Source organism: Penicillium subrubescens (assembly GCF_028828155.1).
Source record: "Penicillium subrubescens strain IBT 31985 chromosome Unknown utg000005l_segment0_segment0, whole genome shotgun sequence".
NCBI lineage: Eukaryota > Fungi > Ascomycota > Eurotiomycetes > Eurotiales > Aspergillaceae > Penicillium > Penicillium subrubescens.
Window position 1 is genome coordinate 2,370,112 of NW_026643155.1, and position 14,560 is coordinate 2,384,671.

The 14,560-nt window shown below is 52.8% G+C and overlaps 8 protein-coding genes across 8 annotated transcripts; 4 read left to right on the plus strand and 4 right to left on the minus strand.

The window, feature by feature from the left end:
- Positions 1 to 145: 145 nt before the first annotated feature.
- Positions 146 to 798, minus strand: N7473_007380 (F1F0 ATP synthase subunit i; the record flags this gene model as incomplete). Its single annotated transcript, XM_057153320.1, has 4 exons — positions 146 to 204; positions 352 to 402; positions 531 to 560; positions 651 to 798. The coding sequence occupies 4 exons, from the start codon at positions 796 to 798 to the stop codon at positions 146 to 148; spliced, it is 288 nt and encodes a 95-aa protein (XP_057007658.1).
- Positions 799 to 872: 74 nt separating this feature from the next.
- On the plus strand, positions 873 to 2,068 carry N7473_007381 (DASH complex subunit SPC19). The gene is made up of 2 exons (XM_057153321.1): positions 873 to 1,065; positions 1,125 to 2,068. Exons 1-2 carry the CDS (start codon positions 934 to 936, stop codon positions 1,521 to 1,523), a joined length of 531 nt encoding a protein of 176 aa, XP_057007659.1. The 5' UTR covers positions 873 to 933; the 3' UTR covers positions 1,524 to 2,068.
- Positions 2,069 to 2,231: 163 nt separating this feature from the next.
- Positions 2,232 to 4,748, minus strand: N7473_007382 (tRNA methyltransferase RSM22; the record flags this gene model as incomplete). The annotated part of the gene is made up of 1 exon (XM_057153322.1): positions 2,232 to 4,748. One exon carries the CDS (start codon positions 4,746 to 4,748, stop codon positions 2,232 to 2,234), a length of 2,517 nt encoding a protein of 838 aa, XP_057007660.1.
- Positions 4,749 to 5,222: 474 nt separating this feature from the next.
- On the minus strand, positions 5,223 to 6,432 carry N7473_007383 (uncharacterized protein; the record flags this gene model as incomplete). The annotated part of the gene is made up of 4 exons (XM_057153323.1): positions 5,223 to 5,600; positions 5,666 to 5,968; positions 6,048 to 6,233; positions 6,367 to 6,432. 4 exons carry the CDS (start codon positions 6,430 to 6,432, stop codon positions 5,223 to 5,225), a joined length of 933 nt encoding a protein of 310 aa, XP_057007661.1.
- Positions 6,433 to 7,098: 666 nt separating this feature from the next.
- Positions 7,099 to 8,061, plus strand: N7473_007384 (SUR7/PalI family protein; the record flags this gene model as incomplete). The annotated part of the gene is made up of 4 exons (XM_057153324.1): positions 7,099 to 7,111; positions 7,194 to 7,491; positions 7,557 to 7,739; positions 7,800 to 8,061. 4 exons carry the CDS (start codon positions 7,099 to 7,101, stop codon positions 8,059 to 8,061), a joined length of 756 nt encoding a protein of 251 aa, XP_057007662.1.
- Positions 8,062 to 8,609: 548 nt separating this feature from the next.
- N7473_007385 (ribosome-associated complex protein SSZ1) lies at positions 8,610 to 10,885 on the minus strand. The gene is made up of 4 exons (XM_057153325.1): positions 10,672 to 10,885; positions 10,576 to 10,612; positions 9,618 to 10,516; positions 8,610 to 9,557 (listed from the first exon to the last, which is right to left on the minus strand). Exons 1-4 carry the CDS (start codon positions 10,768 to 10,770, stop codon positions 8,892 to 8,894), a joined length of 1,701 nt encoding a protein of 566 aa, XP_057007663.1. The 5' UTR covers positions 10,771 to 10,885; the 3' UTR covers positions 8,610 to 8,891.
- Positions 10,886 to 11,327: 442 nt separating this feature from the next.
- On the plus strand, positions 11,328 to 12,155 carry N7473_007386 (exosome non-catalytic core subunit RRP40; the record flags this gene model as incomplete). The annotated part of the gene is made up of 1 exon (XM_057153326.1): positions 11,328 to 12,155. One exon carries the CDS (start codon positions 11,328 to 11,330, stop codon positions 12,153 to 12,155), a length of 828 nt encoding a protein of 275 aa, XP_057007664.1.
- A 425-nt stretch (positions 12,156 to 12,580) lies between these two features.
- On the plus strand, positions 12,581 to 14,416 carry N7473_007387 (MYB DNA-binding domain protein; the record flags this gene model as incomplete). The annotated part of the gene is made up of 2 exons (XM_057153327.1): positions 12,581 to 12,602; positions 12,657 to 14,416. The coding sequence occupies 2 exons, from the start codon at positions 12,581 to 12,583 to the stop codon at positions 14,414 to 14,416; spliced, it is 1,782 nt and encodes a 593-aa protein (XP_057007665.1).
- Between the last annotated feature and the right edge of the window lie 144 nt (positions 14,417 to 14,560).

The window sequence follows — 14,560 nt, forward strand, 5'->3', positions numbered from 1 at the left end:
AACGTTAAACACACATGATTTGCGAATCAAAACCGAGGCCCGGGGCCTTTTCCGTTCATATCCCCATCGCAACGGCTTGATCCGCTTCAACCTCGCGCTACCCAAGGTAGCACCAACCTCAACAGTCCATCACGGTCGGGCAAATTTAGTGGGAGTTGCCGGCCTTAGCGTTGGGGTTGCGGGGATCGTTCTTGAACTCGGCGGCTAGAAAGTCGAGCGTTAATTGACGACGTTCAAATAATAAGGAGCAGATGCTCGGGCGATGTCGGAGTATAGTGATGAACTCAAGCGGTCGCAAACAATGCATGCGCTGGCCGAGTCGAGGTTGAAAATGTCATGGGGAGCACTCACTGTTGGACAGAGCGTTCTGCAGAGAGTTGACGCCGTAGAGGACAATGAGACCTGTAGGAGAGACTGGTTAGAGCGGGGGTTTCGGGGCCGGCGTTTTCAATCAGAAAATAATGTTTGAAGTCGACATTCAATTCGAATCGGAATCGCCTGGGCAGAAGGAAAAAGTCGAGTATGCATACCAGCAGCGAAGAAGGGGGTCATGGGGCCAGCTATTGATGCAATGCGTTAGTCAGTCGAATCCATGCGTAGCGCCGCGTAGGCAGGCGTAGGAGGGCTTCTGCGATTCCAGAGCGACATACCGAGAGCGCCGGGGAACTTCTTTCCGAGGAGAGACATTGTGATAGAGTAGTGCGAATGCGAGGTGGATTCGGTGTTCGCGGGGGAGTCGTTGGTGCAGGAGGAAGAGGAGAAGGTGAGGTTTGGAGTTTGCCCGGTCCGAGACGCCATACCGCTTTGGGAAGCGCCGCTGGCCGCTTTAGCCCGATGGTTCCGATGCCCGCAACTGCTTCTACAAAGTAAACAATCATTTAACTCTCCACGGTCGCATCCTCGCAAAGACACAATTTGAACTCGAAAGAAACCATGACTTCCTCATTGGCCTCATCAGTAACATCACTGCAGTCTTCTCTGCAGCTTCTCGACAATTCCATCACGACCCTCGACTCAGGCGTCAACGATTTCCCCCGCCTTTGCAAAGTCCTCCAAACAACACGAGTACGTCACCTCGACTTGAGAACAACCCTGAACCTGCGAGTCTAACCTATAATTATTAGCACTTTGAACTTCTTCCCGAGCCAACTCTGCGCGAAGCCCAACAATCTCTCCTGGATGAAATCACACCCAGCATTGCCCACCTCCTCTCCCTCTCATCCAACCATGTCGAAAGGCTCGCGCGCCGTGAACAAAGCCTGAAGGCAAAGTGCGATCTTCAAGAGGGCCGACTCTCATCCAACCCGGAAAGTAGATCCTCATCTTCTCGCGCTCAAGGTCAGAGCGGTGCCGCGCTGCGGGGTCGTGTGGCCGGCTCGAGTGGTGGCAGCTCCGCCGCGAAGGCGCTTGAATTACGGCGACTGGTGCAGAAGAAGGAGCGTCTCAGGTATGCCGTGGACCGGTTGGAGCTGCAAAGTACCCAGCGGGAGCGTCAGCTGAGGAAGAGCATGGCTGCACAGTGAGCGGGTGCACTTGGAAGGCATAATTGACTTGCCGTCTCATCTTCTTCGGGCTCGAGCCCATCCTCCAGGCGATTCGGCGGGAAAAATCACTTCCCAAGTCCCCTCGCAGTAGGACTATGTCAGCCATCGCTCCGGCTACCGAGCATGAAGAAGCGGCCACTACCTCATGCATGAAACATTCTTCAACGACGATCCAAGTGTCGTTAGGAGCCCTGATAGGGCTTTCTATAACTCGCTACAAGAGCTGCCGCTCGACATTCTGCGGCAATGATTCGAGCATTGCTCAATTCAGCACAAGCAATTAGGGAAGTCTCGCAGGCTTCTGGAGCTTGAGACCCGAGAAATATTGTGAAATATTGTGCCCACATGGATTCACCTCTCCATCTGTGGCCCGCCGTCGCCTCGCAGTGGATATCTAAGACAGAGGTTTTTGCGAAGGTTCACGAAGATTATTCCATTAATAACGATAATAAGATACCCGATGCTACGCTAAGATGGATAATGAATGAAGCCAAAGTCAGAGTGAAGAACATATTATACAGTCGTAGCCTAGTGTGAAGATGGTATCCTATTGTACAAAACCTCTGACCCTGTAACCCTTTCCAATAATACATCTGCTATGACAGGTGAAACTTTGAGATCCAAAAAGCCCAATCATATACGCCGCCGTGCAAAATGCTTAGACGCTATTGTCTTCAAATTCCCATTCTAAAGAGCATCCTCTGCAGCATCTCGTCGCTTCACGGCCTGTCGAAGCTTCTTCTTATCTGCATGCTTCTTCCAGCTCGGGATATTCTGGCCCCTCTTACGAGCAGGGGTCCGAGGGAGACCCGAACGATCATCTCCGTCTTCCATGATCTCATCACCAGCCTCGTCCTCTTCCGGGTCAAGTTCGTCGAAGTCGCCCTCTTCATCAGCCTCACGCGATTCGGCCTTGGCAGCCGCTCGTCGAGCAAGACGTTCTTTCTTGCCCTCGCCGTGCTTATCACCCAGGTTCAGCTTGCGCGGAATTCGGGTCTTCGCGCCCAAAGCCCACAGGTCACCCCAGTTGGACTTGCGCGCATCACGGTAGGCCTGCCGGCTGTAGGAGCGCGGGACGGTCCAGCGCTCGATCTTACCGGCTGGGGTGCAGAGGTCGAAAATAACGTGTCCGCGACGCTTGAGAGGCGGGTAGACGGCACGGGGGAGTGAGAGTGGGTGGGGAGCTGAGCCGTCGGATTCGTCAATGTGCTCGAAACCTTCAAATGCGGCATCTGTTGCTTCGGCACCCTGGCCAATACCCCGTTCCTGACGCATGTCCACGCCGCGCTGTACGGCGAGGTAGCTGTACTTGACATCTTCGTGGTTGCGGTCCTTGGCACCCATGATCCGCTGCAAGAAGGCCGGACGGATGTATCGCTGCTCGAAATGACAGTAGTCCCTGCGGCCCTTGGTCGGGCCTGCTGGGTTGTGCATCGGGCAGGTGGAATGGTTTGTGCAGGGAGCAATGATCATGCCAGGTTCCTTGGGAATCGTCGTGGTTTCACCGCGCGAGTCGAATGTTTTTTCATACTCCGTGGAGCCAGGGCTGGCGATATAGCGCTTCAGAAGCATCTCACGGGCGCCAGCAATGGCCTCGAAACCCTTTTGACGGCCCTTTTCGAGTAGGATAAGAACACCACCATTGGGGTTGAGGAGCGCCCAGAGGTTCTGGACGTGTTCCTTTCGCTGGTATTCTTCTTCGAATCCGAGAAGAGTGTGCGGCGCGATGATAATGTCGTACTGCTTACGCTTCTGCACAACACGCGTGTCGTCTAGCGTTGGCTTCTCTCGCACGTGGATATAATCAGGCAATCGGGGAAGGAAGCTGGTGTTATCAAGCATGGCACTTGCGCGCAGCCGTAGGGTCTCAGAACCCGTCAAGACAGTGGATCTTCCATATGGAATGGGAGCTCCCTCTGGGTGATCCGGGACCATGAGTTCATATTCAGCACGGACAATGTCCCTCCAAGCTAGTATACCAGCACCACCACCACTTGCATCGAGAACATTAGGGCCGCCCTCTTGAGAGATGAGCTGACGGATCCAGTCGGTTCCTAGGCGTTTCCGCACCTCAACCAAAACGCTGAGGGTGGAGGCATAGATTCCGGGGTAAAGCACAGCAATGTAGGCATTGGCTTCCATCTCAGCCATATGATGCTGCCCCGCATGAAGAGGGATTGGCAACTGTGGTAGCTGCGCGCGTGGAGGGGGTGTTGTTGTAGAATGAGGCAATCCTGGACCTCCAAATAACCGACGAGCAGTGTCGGCGATATGCTTGTTGGAGAACTCCGAGAGAATGATCGAGATAGGGCCGGTGACGGTTTTCTTCGGTAGATGGATAGTACTTGGGTCCGTTGTAAATTTGCCTTCCCGAGTTAGGGGATGAGCCCGCGGCGCAGAATCTGGGACGGCTTCATTCTCAAATTGCTCCAGCATGATCTCGCCGCCCAGCTGCTCCGCCACTTCGCGCGTGCGTCGCATCGCAATTGTCTCGACCTCCTCAGCGCCTGCTTCCATGTCGTAGACGACGGGGATATCATCCTCGGCCTCTGCGTTCTGCTCGTACTCGATTTCCTCCCAGCGGCCTTCGTGATCCTCTCGGAGCAAGCGGTCAGGCTCCTTCTCGTCTTCCTCGGCGGGAACTTCTTCAACGATTTCCTGAATAATCGGCTCTCCGTAAAGTCGGGTGAAAAGTTGAAGTTCCTCGTCATTCAGGACACCGTCAGGGATTGCGTCTCCGAATTGTTGTCGCACCATTTCCACCCACGCCTCCGGTGTGTACTCTTGGCCATCGAGGGGATCGGGTAGTTCTTCCAGGACTTCATCGCCTTCTATCAGCTCCAGCTCCTCCATCAGCTTTGCCATATCATCATCGTTTTCGTTGATGCGGTCAATGAGGACGTTGATAGCCTCAATAGAGTCGGTATTCGACGGCGGATCGGAGGGGGCTGCAGCGGTGGATGACTGTCTTGTTCCGAAGAGCCATTGCGATGACACGGTCTTTGGTAGATGTGTGCTGTATCTGGGATGAATTGGGGTAGTTGAAATGGATCGACGAGATGTGTTGCTTCGGTTTCGTCGCGAGGATATCGAGCCCGTAGCTCCGCAAACTGGTCGCAAGCCTCCAGAGCGAGACACTGTCGGCCACAGCAGATGCCGCGCGTGCGGACCACTGGCCCTTGCAGTAGACGGCCCGGAAAGCATTATGGCGCTCCAATTAAGCACCTTGAGTCGAGTGAAAGGATACACGAGCGAAAAAGGTGATAAGACAAAGCTCCGCAAAATTATTGCCAAGCCCGCAGCCGTCACAAACTGCCGCCCACTGATTGGCTGGGCAGAAATCCGACAGCCTCGAGGATCGCCCTCCTGTACTCCGTACTAAAAGGGCTGTTTAAGTCGATTAGGATAGAACAGAACAGACGACTTTCCATCAGGCAACACATATCCAGGTTCTGTAAAGAGATATATAGAGCTTTACACTCAGAGTCGTATCCTTACTAGTTAAAGGGCGTAGGTTAGGTTCTCGATAAAGTACCAACCAGTGTGCAGTGTTTTCCGAACTGTATATGTTCCCAGTCGCCTTGAGCTATGGACAGTTTCTTCTGGCTAAATAAAGATTGCAGACATAAAAATCAGAGTAATTTAGTATTGGTATCTTATATGATGCTATCAAGTGCTTCACTCGCTTTCTGTCTCCTCGTTCCTCATCAGAATTTGAAGTGCCATCACCCAGCGCATCACCTCATGCTCCAATGCTGTCAGTTTGGCCATGACGGCCATCAAGCTAGGGTCCTGGCTTTCAACCCGAACCTTTTCCTTGACGTGGACTTCTTCACCCCGCCAGGTAAAAACATCGCCTACCTCGTCATGAGCCCGTTGTCGGGTTCCAAAGATCCGGTCTCTTAGAGAAAATCCGGTGAGGGAAATGTCCGAGGCAAATGCTGATGGTGCCTGGTGAGGCGTGTTGCTTTCTAGAGTACGGATCAAGAGAACCAGTGCAGAGTCTGCAATAGAAAGATGGAATGAGAGATAAGGTGGAGGCGATGGATCAAACATCTAAAGAGTCAAGTTCATTAGTTGGAGATGCAGTGGGAATTCCATATAATGAGAGTCGGGCCTACATTGTCTGAAGCACTCGTCTCCCACCAGTTACCTCGTTCATTACCATCTCCCTTCAGCATCTGTCGTGCCTCGCCGATAGTCTCTTTTAATAGATGCAGCTGGCTGAAGATAAATCCCGCATTGAGGGGATCGCCCGTGTATGTACTCACATCCACGATGTCCAAGCTTTGATTCACGAGATTCCGGACTGAAACCAGCTGCTGGAGGACCAAAGATGGAGCATCAGGGACTTGAGAGAGAGTTAGCCGGGTGCTAGAGGCACCCCGTGGAGCAGGGAGCGAGGCCAGCCGGAGCTGGATATCCTGCAATTACAAAAGGCACGTGTTAAGTCTGTATTAAAGCCTGGGGAACAAGGGGATATCCCGGGAGCTGGAAACATACTCCTTTGACCACCTTCGTGCCGATTCGGGTGACGAATCCCTTGACACTCTCGGATCGCAATGATGATAGAACCAGAGTTGAGCCTGGTTCTTGAGGGGCCAAGAGGGCGGCGCAGTCTTGCAGGCCTTCCTTTAAGGAGACTAGCGACTCCTGTAGCGACTGCAAGAGCCACTCCAGCTCGTGAGCCTAAAAATTGAGTGTGAGCAAAATCAAGATCCACTATGACCCCAGAAGGCGATCATGTTTTTGCACCGGCCAACCACGGAAGGTCCACCAACTGCATCATAACCCCAAGTCAGGACCACTTCTTTCGACGTACCAAAGCGGTATCGGCCTGATCATTCAGCTGCTCTGTGGGCAGTGGGGGATACGCCCAAGTTGCCATAATCGCTAGCGGTGACTAGTGACTAGTGGAAAGGTGCAGCACGACAACACACCCGAAGTTGCTTGGGCTTGTGGGACTTGGGTTAAAAGTTTGGTAAAGCTTTTTTCGGCAAGGAGAACTCAGGCAGAAGGATTCAGGTTCAATCAAAGTCAATGTAGTCGATCCACGTCACCGCCGACGCCGCCGAGCGGAGTCCAACGAGGAGCTGCAACGTTGATGCTGTTCGTCACTTCGTCATGGACCGCCGCGGCTAAACTTAAAATGGATTAGCGCAGACTTAGAGTGTGCGCTAACCCAAATAAGCTAGCCAACCAGGTGCAACCATGACGTTATGATCCTCGAGATCTATGATTTACGCCGATGATGCTCACACCGCGAAATTATATCAGGATAGGGAGCGCCCGGATAGGGCCGGCCCAACGAAGCTGCTGCGCACGTTGCATTAATCTTCTCAGGTCTTTCATCCAGGCCAAAGGTCCTTTTTCATCCTTTCCTTCTTCAACTTCGACCTCATCGCATCGTACCTACCCATTGGCACTTTGGGCACCAACCAGACTTCGAGTCCACAGGCAGCAATCCCAATCCAGCAGCGGGAGCACACCGAAGATCAAGCTTTTCTCTCTCTCCTCTCCACATCTCCGAAACTCGATATAGTAACCAGTTACTATGCTTCTTAGCAGTAAGTGTAATCGTGCGACAGACTTGAAACTGGGGAAATGGGGAGAAAGATCGCCGAATACTAATTGATATTCCTGCGATAGGAGCGTCGCTTGGCTTCCTTGGCCTGTTCTTCACGGCCGGTGCCATCCTGCTCATCTTCCTCACACTCCTGGGTGGAGCGCGAAACAGCACACCCTTGAATGAGGTGTACTTCCTCCAGGCCGACACGGGCAATATTCCAGGAGCTCCGGCAACCGCTCGTTGGACGTTCTGGAACGTCTGCAATGTGACCTCCAGTGGTCGCAATGACTGTGGTAGCTCGCACCCCGACTTCCCCTTCGACCCCCCAAGCCACCGTAACTTTGGCACCGAGGAGAATGTTCCCAAGGAGTTCATCGGGTAAGTCAACTGATTGGATTGGAGATCGCTAACCTTGCCATACATCGCTAATGGGCCAACTACAGAACCAACCACTACTTCTTGACGTCCCGATTCATGTTCCCCTTCATCATCATTGGCCTCTTCTTCTCAGTGATCTCCCTCTTCACTGGCCTGTTGGCCATGTGCACGCGCATTGGTAGCTACCTGTCCGGCTTCCTCGCGTGGCTGGGACTTACCTTCCAGACCATCACTACTTGCCTCATGACGTAAGTGGAAACTAATCCTTGTCTGCTTTTCCATAGCTCCACGAGCTAACTATTTGATAGCGCCGTCTTTGTTCAGGGTCGGGATGCCTTCAATCGCAACGGTCAAAGCTCCAAGGTCGGTGTCAAGGCCTTTGCTTTCATGTGGACTGCGACAGCCTGCCTGTTCATCTCCTGCCTGCTCTACTGCATTGGCGGCTCGGTCGGTCGCAAGGATACTGGCTATAGCGGGCGCAAGGAGCGTCGCCGTGGATTCTTCTCTTCTAACCGCTCCAACAGCGTGAAGAGCCAGAAGAATGAGCAGCCGACTTCTACCTACGCTTAAACTGGGCCACTTCAGCCCTCCTAGCAAAGAAGGCTGCCGTCTGTGCTGCGCTTGCCAGAAAAGGGCAGACCTTCAGGCAATCTTTGAAAACCCCGTCCTCTCGACATCATGGTCTACTCATATACGATTTTCTCTACAGCGTTGGTTTCTTCGTTGAGAATCCCCGTTTCATTGAGAGTTCCTCTCGCTTTGCTATATCCAATCCTATACCTGGATTGAATTTTCCTCCTTGACGCCCACCCTCAACGCTCATTTAATGTTGTCACGAACTATTCACGATCGTTATCATGCCCCCAAACCGCCTATTTCCCATCTGTGTCCAAGCAATATGATTCACGCCTGCACTGCGTGAGCCAGCTCCGACCTTGGCACAATATCGTCGTGTTCTGCTCTCTGCCACTATGAGGTCGACGATTGTTGACGACTTCACGCTGCAATTGTTCTCCGACTTGGTGTTATCTGATGTCTGTCTTCCGCAGTTTTTTTAATTAATAGTTGTAATATAATTTCTGTTTGATGGATCCTTTTATTGTTCTCATACTGTCGCTCCTGCCACAAAAGTAGAACTTCAGAGGACTATTCGTCGGCTCATAAACCCCGTGGAGATTACGGTCAGGCAACCGCCCCATCATGGAACTAGTAAACGGAAGTAAAATATTTATTGGCCATTTCCAACTGAGAGTCTATATAGATTGGGAGAACTTGAGAGAGGACAGAAAAAGGGCTGACTCTAAGAAGATAATGACGGGAATAAAAGGGAAAAGCACAGCCTCTATCAATCATGCATGCATCATCACGCCATAAGGAGATCGCTTTTTGGGGAGACAAATCTATGCGGAGCCGTTGATGGCACCACGGACAGCGGTGGAGCCACCAACCTCGCGCACAGCGATCTGCAGACCCAAGTCGGGGTTGACGTGGACCATAACCTCGACCTTGGAGCCAGCCTTGACGCCCTTGACGGCGAGCTCGGCAACGGGCTTCTCGGTCTTCCAGACAATCTCGCGGACGTCCTCCTCCTCCTCCTCGTCATCAGAGTCGAAGTCGGAGTCCTCATCGTCAGCGGGCTTCTCCTCCTTGGCCTTAGGCTCGGGCTTGGTGACCTTGATCTTGCGGGCACCCTCGCAAACACGGACCAGAACATCACCACCCTCCTTGGGGGTGGTGTACTGGGCAATGCGGCGAGCGGGAAGAGCAGTGTCGGCGTTCAGGAGAGGCTGGAAGCTGGTCTCGTTGTTGGAAGTGAACTCAACACCGATGGCCTTGCTCAGGTGGGGGGTAACAGTGACCATGGGGTGGATGGACTGCTCGATGTCCTCAGCATCGAACTCCTGGACCAGGGAAGCCTGGAAAGCGGCACCACGGGCCGCCAGCTCAGAGGGGTTGATAGCGGAAGTGGAGGTCGAGGGGGCCAGGATGGTGGTCGTCTCAGGGAAGATGTTGGCGGCCAACTGGGCGATCTTGGGAGTGTGGGAGGCACCACCTGAGAAGATGACCTAATATAGACAGTCAGCACCGAGCAGAAAATACATGAGGAATTAAAAAAAATGGCATACCTCATCGATGTCAAGAACATCGAGCTCAGCCTTCTTGACAACCTGCTCAATCAAACCAGTGAACTGAGCAAAGACCTTGTTGGAGAGCAGCTCAAAGCGAGTGCGGTTGACAGTGGAACCGTAATCAATGCCGTCTACCAGGGACTCAATGCTCAGCTGAGCGTTGGCGCTGAGGCTGAGAGCCTTGCGGGTACCCTCACCCTCAAGCTTCAACTTGGCCAGACCACGGGCATCCTCGCGGGGGTCGGTCTTGTGCTTCTTCATGAACTCCTTGGCGAAGTGATCGATGATGACCTGGTCCAGGGAGGCACCGCCGAGCTCGTAGTCGTGGGCTGTAGCCAGGATGGTGTACATACCACCGCGGCAGGCAATGACAGCCACGTCGGAGCGGGTGCCACCAAAGTCAGCAACGACGACCAGCTTGTCAGTCACGGTAGCCTCAGGACGGGCATCGTAAGCCATGACGGCAGCGACGGGCTCAGCAATCAGCTGGAGAACCTCAACGCCGGCGGCCTTGGAAGCGGCGACAAGAGCCTCACGCTGGGCATCGGTGAAGTTGGTAGGGACGGTGATAACAGCAGCGTTAACCTCCTTTCCAAGGAAGTCGGTGGCGGACTGCTTCAGGCGACGAATGTGACGGGTGGTGATCTCCGAAACGGTGACAGTGTTGGGGGTCTCGCTCTCGGTGTCACGGATGGTGAAAGCAACGGTTGAGTCCTGCTGCTGGGGGTGGGCAGATTGGTGGCATGGGGTAGCGTCGATGGACTTGAAGTCCTTGCCCAGGTAGTCCCGGAAGTATGCGACAGTGTTGGAGGAGTTACGGATGAGCTGGGCCTTGGCCTGGGTACCGTGGTACTCCTCGCCATCAATGTAAGAGAGGATGCTGGGAATTTGACGGTCTAGATAGAAAGATTCAGTTAACTTTAGGCGTGAAAAGGCGGGGCTCTGTAACACATACCTCCCTCCTCGTTGGCAATGACCTCAGCCTTGCCCTCCTATGAAAGGTATTAGTATCTTTATCCTAGATCCTCGTGTATCTTTTTCATGAACTCACGGGCGAGATGCGGGCAATTGAGCTGGAGGTGTTGCCAAAGGAGATACCGATAGCGAAACGCTCCGTCTCGGCGGAGGCGCCGTTGACTGCGTCACCCATTTCGAATGTAAATGTGGGTATTATAGATCACAAATGAAGAGAAGATTCCGCGTCACAGAGTGTGCAGAAAAGAGTCGAGGGGTGACCGATGAAGGGGTAAAGATCTCGATGGAGGGGGGAACCAAATCGAAAATTTTGAAGATTTTCAGACGGCGAGTGGCTAGTGCTTATCGATAGAGATGTGGCGCAGTGGGTATCCTCCCCCCGAACTCTCATTTAGCCCGAATTATGATTCAAGCTGTCCGATTCATTGTCAATGCAAGTATGTAACATTATTCTATACACCCTTATTGTTTCAGATTTGATTTTCTCAATTCGCAGTACCCATGCTCTCTGTGCGCCCTTGCATGTTCCTAATCTTAAGTCTTGGCACCGCCACTGTTCTCCCTCGTCACGTGGTGATAGTCAAGATAAGCCCTGCCGACGTTTTCTTCGCTGCGAAAGCATTCACGCCGCATCCACTCTCTGCAGCACGAATCAATCGCCACATTCGCTTGAAGCTTATCTGTTCAAGGTTTAGAAACCAAGGAAGACTTTGAAAACCCCCGAACTGCGCCATGTCCGCACCCCTCATCCTGCTCCCGGGCGATGAGGTACCGAGAGATCATCTCCCATCCAACAACTCGAATCCCCTCAAATTAGGCCCAGGCCTTCGCCTTCTCTCGCGGCCGTCATCCAAGTCTAAATCCGCGAATCATGTCTTGACGGCGACTCAAGCTGGCCTCGTGACAACCGACGCTAAGCGGAACACCGTCTCACTCCTCTCATTTTCCAATCGCCGATACATCCCCACTGTCAACGACCTAGTCATTGCTCAAATCCACCACTCCAGCATTGACTACTTCCACTGCATGGTGACACCACACACAGCGCACGCGCTTCTGGGACAATTGTCCTTTGAGGGTGCTACAAAGAAGACGAGGCCGATGCTCAAGCAGGGTGAACTTGTCTATGCGCGCGTTCTATCCATTGGTGTCGGCGCAGGCGCTGAGGTCGAGCTTACCTGTGTCAACCCTGCCACTGGAAAGTCGGAGCCTGGTGGTCTGGGGCCTCTTGTCGGAGGCATGGTGTTTGACGTGTCCACCGGTATGGCAGCTCGACTACTTCGAGCTAGCTCATCCTCGTCCGAGCAGAATGATACCATCGACGGACTTACTGTTGTTTCTGAGCTTGGAAAGAAGCTTGAGAGTCTGGGTGGATTCGAGCTTGCAGTTGGTCGTAACGGCAAGGTCTGGGTTGATTGCTCCAATGCCGGTGACAGTGCGGTCAAAGCCACAATCGCAATTGGCCGCTGCCTGCAGACCACCGATGAGAAGAGCTTGAATCCTGCGGATCAGAAGAAGCTTGTCACGAGAATCCTGCGTGAGATGAACCTGGCGTCATAATAAGGTATGCTTCGTCTGCATTTAAGTTCAAGGAGTATGGGTATCCGGGCATTTTGATTTCTTGTATATATACCATCTGCATTTGTAGTTATCTTTCTCAATGGTGCTGTGACGATCACATACTGGATCTTTGAAGTAGACTTTTTCCATAATTACGGGTCACCTGAGCTGCTTGAGACACCTCGACCAAGTTTAAGAAAATACATACTTCATTGTTCGGAGTAAATAATGTAATTATTCTCTAGCGGACGTCTGCAGCAGCTGCATGTGCATGACAGACGGACATGGTGGGCGGTAACAAAGGCGGTCTTTATTCTGCCGAGTATCATCACTTGGCGGCCATAAATTTTGGGAGCTTCACTTCCCCACGAACCACCCCAATTACAATTGACCCCACTGAACACTTCCCGTCTCAGTCCCACACGATGGAGGTTGCCGAGAGCCCAGGTATGCTTTCAAGCTCTGACTTGGTCGTTATTCTCGTGTTCTGACATGTCATAGTCGTTGGGTTTTTGCATCCACCCTCCACCGCCGAAAGCATGAAACCGAAGAAGAAGAACAAGTCCCACAAGGACCAAAAATCCGACGAACCCCTCGAAGCTGCTCACACCAACGGAACCATGTCATCGCCTCCTCCCGAGGATGACGAGTCACGACCCTCAAAGCGCAAGCGCGACTCCGAGTCCGGGCATAAGAAGAATAATAAGAAGAAGCGCCGCGAAGCCGAGGACGACGCGCACGGGGAATTAGACCCTCACGAGCAAAGTCATATGTTCGACCAAGAAGAAAACGGAGAGGATACAGCTGATGTCAACATGGAAGTCGACAACACACCTTCGAAGGATACTCGAGAGCCAGGCCACACTGCATCTGGAGTGGCCCCATTGCATGAAGGCTCCCAAGATCCTGGTACACCTAGTGAGGCCCGACTGAAAAGGACGCGGGGTAGTCGTATCGGCGCCAAGAGTCATCTGAAAGTTGGCTTCTTCGTCGAAGAAGAAGTCAAAGCTCTGGAAGAATTCAAAATCCAGTTCTGCAACACCCATGGTATTGCAGGCCGTACATTTGATGCAATGGTCCAGCACTCCGAGCGTGGCGGCGAAGAATGGCCCGTTCAGACCCACATCTGCAACAAGGGCGAATTCTGGAACGATGTTTATTCATTGATTCCTGACCGAGACCGCCGGTCCGTTTACCGGTTCATGCGTCGACACTTCCAGGATACGACGCAAAAGGCTCACGACTGGACTCTTGAGCAGGATGAGGAGCTCATCAAGCTACATGCGCAACATGGGCCCAAGTACGCGCTCATTGCCAAACTTCTCGGCCGTAGCGATGATGATGTGACCCAGCGATGGAAGAACCGCCTTCAGCATCGAGCCACGAAGAAGACTGGCGCATGGAGTGAAGATGAGCTACGCGCATTCATGAGATCATTGGAAGAGTACCGAAACCTACTGATTACATCTTCGGCGGAACCCCAAAAAGCAGGCAAGGACATTTGGGATATGGATCTTAAATCCATCTCATGGGGCTCAATCAGCAATGGGATGGATAATTCTCGCACTCGTCAGCAATGCGCAGATAAATGGCGAAAGATCCAGAAGAACGTCGCGCACGTGCGTCAGACTCTCGACCCCGACGCTGTCTTTGACCCCGCGGACGCAGTTAAAAGGTATCACCGCTGGAACCGCGGCCCTGCAGGAGAAAAGAGCAAGACATATGTGGAAGACGATGATGATGACGAGGCTGACGAAAGCGACGAGTCCCGCATCCCCAGTACCACACCAGCTATCATCCCCAAGCTCGAGTTCGCCGCCGAGCAGCAGATGGATTTGGCCCGAGTTGCCAAAGAAGGCTCAGTCGATTCCTCGCCCGCACAGAATCGCAACGGTGTCGACAATGAGGACTCTGACGATGGCGAAGACGAGATGCCCTCTTCGCCCCTCTCAGATCATTCTCGCAGTGAAGTGAAGAAATTGCGAGATGAAAAGAAAGAGAGGAGGCGCCGAAGGAAAGAGAAGAAGGAGCGGAGGAGACAAGAGGCTGCTGCCGTTGACGAGTCTGCCGAGGAGGTCGAAGACCCTTCAACCCCGAAGGAGAAAAGGCACAAAGACAAGAAGCATCGCAAGTCCGAGGCTAGTGGGAGTGACATGCACGATGTCGAACCGGTCGAGTCTTCAAAAAGAAGAGTAAGAAGGACAAGAAGAACAAGAAGGCCGCGCAGGAATAAGATGTCGCTGCCGATCGACATGAGCTAGTGAGACTGAGACTTCCATGTCTGTTGAGTCGCATTAATCCCAACGATGATGACTCCAGATGGACGAGGACTTGATGGGAATATCGATCTCGAAAGGAGGAGAATCAATGGAAGCCATATTCTATCTGAATTCAAAATTTATCTT

Coding starts and splice junctions, on each gene's coding strand:
- N7473_007381 (XM_057153321.1), top strand. CDS start 934: ATGACTTCCTCATTGGCCTCATCAGTAACATCACTGCAGTCTTCTCTG. Junction 1,066..1,124: donor AAGTCCTCCAAACAACACGA/GTACGTCACCTC, acceptor TATAATTATTAG/CACTTTGAACTTCTTCCCGA.
- N7473_007385 (XM_057153325.1), bottom strand. CDS start 10,770: ATGGGTGACGCAGTCAACGGCGCCTCCGCCGAGACGGAGCGTTTCGCT. Junction 10,613..10,671: donor CAATTGCCCGCATCTCGCCC/GTGAGTTCATGA, acceptor TACCTTTCATAG/GAGGGCAAGGCTGAGGTCAT. Junction 10,517..10,575: donor CATTGCCAACGAGGAGGGAG/GTATGTGTTACA, acceptor CTTTCTATCTAG/ACCGTCAAATTCCCAGCATC.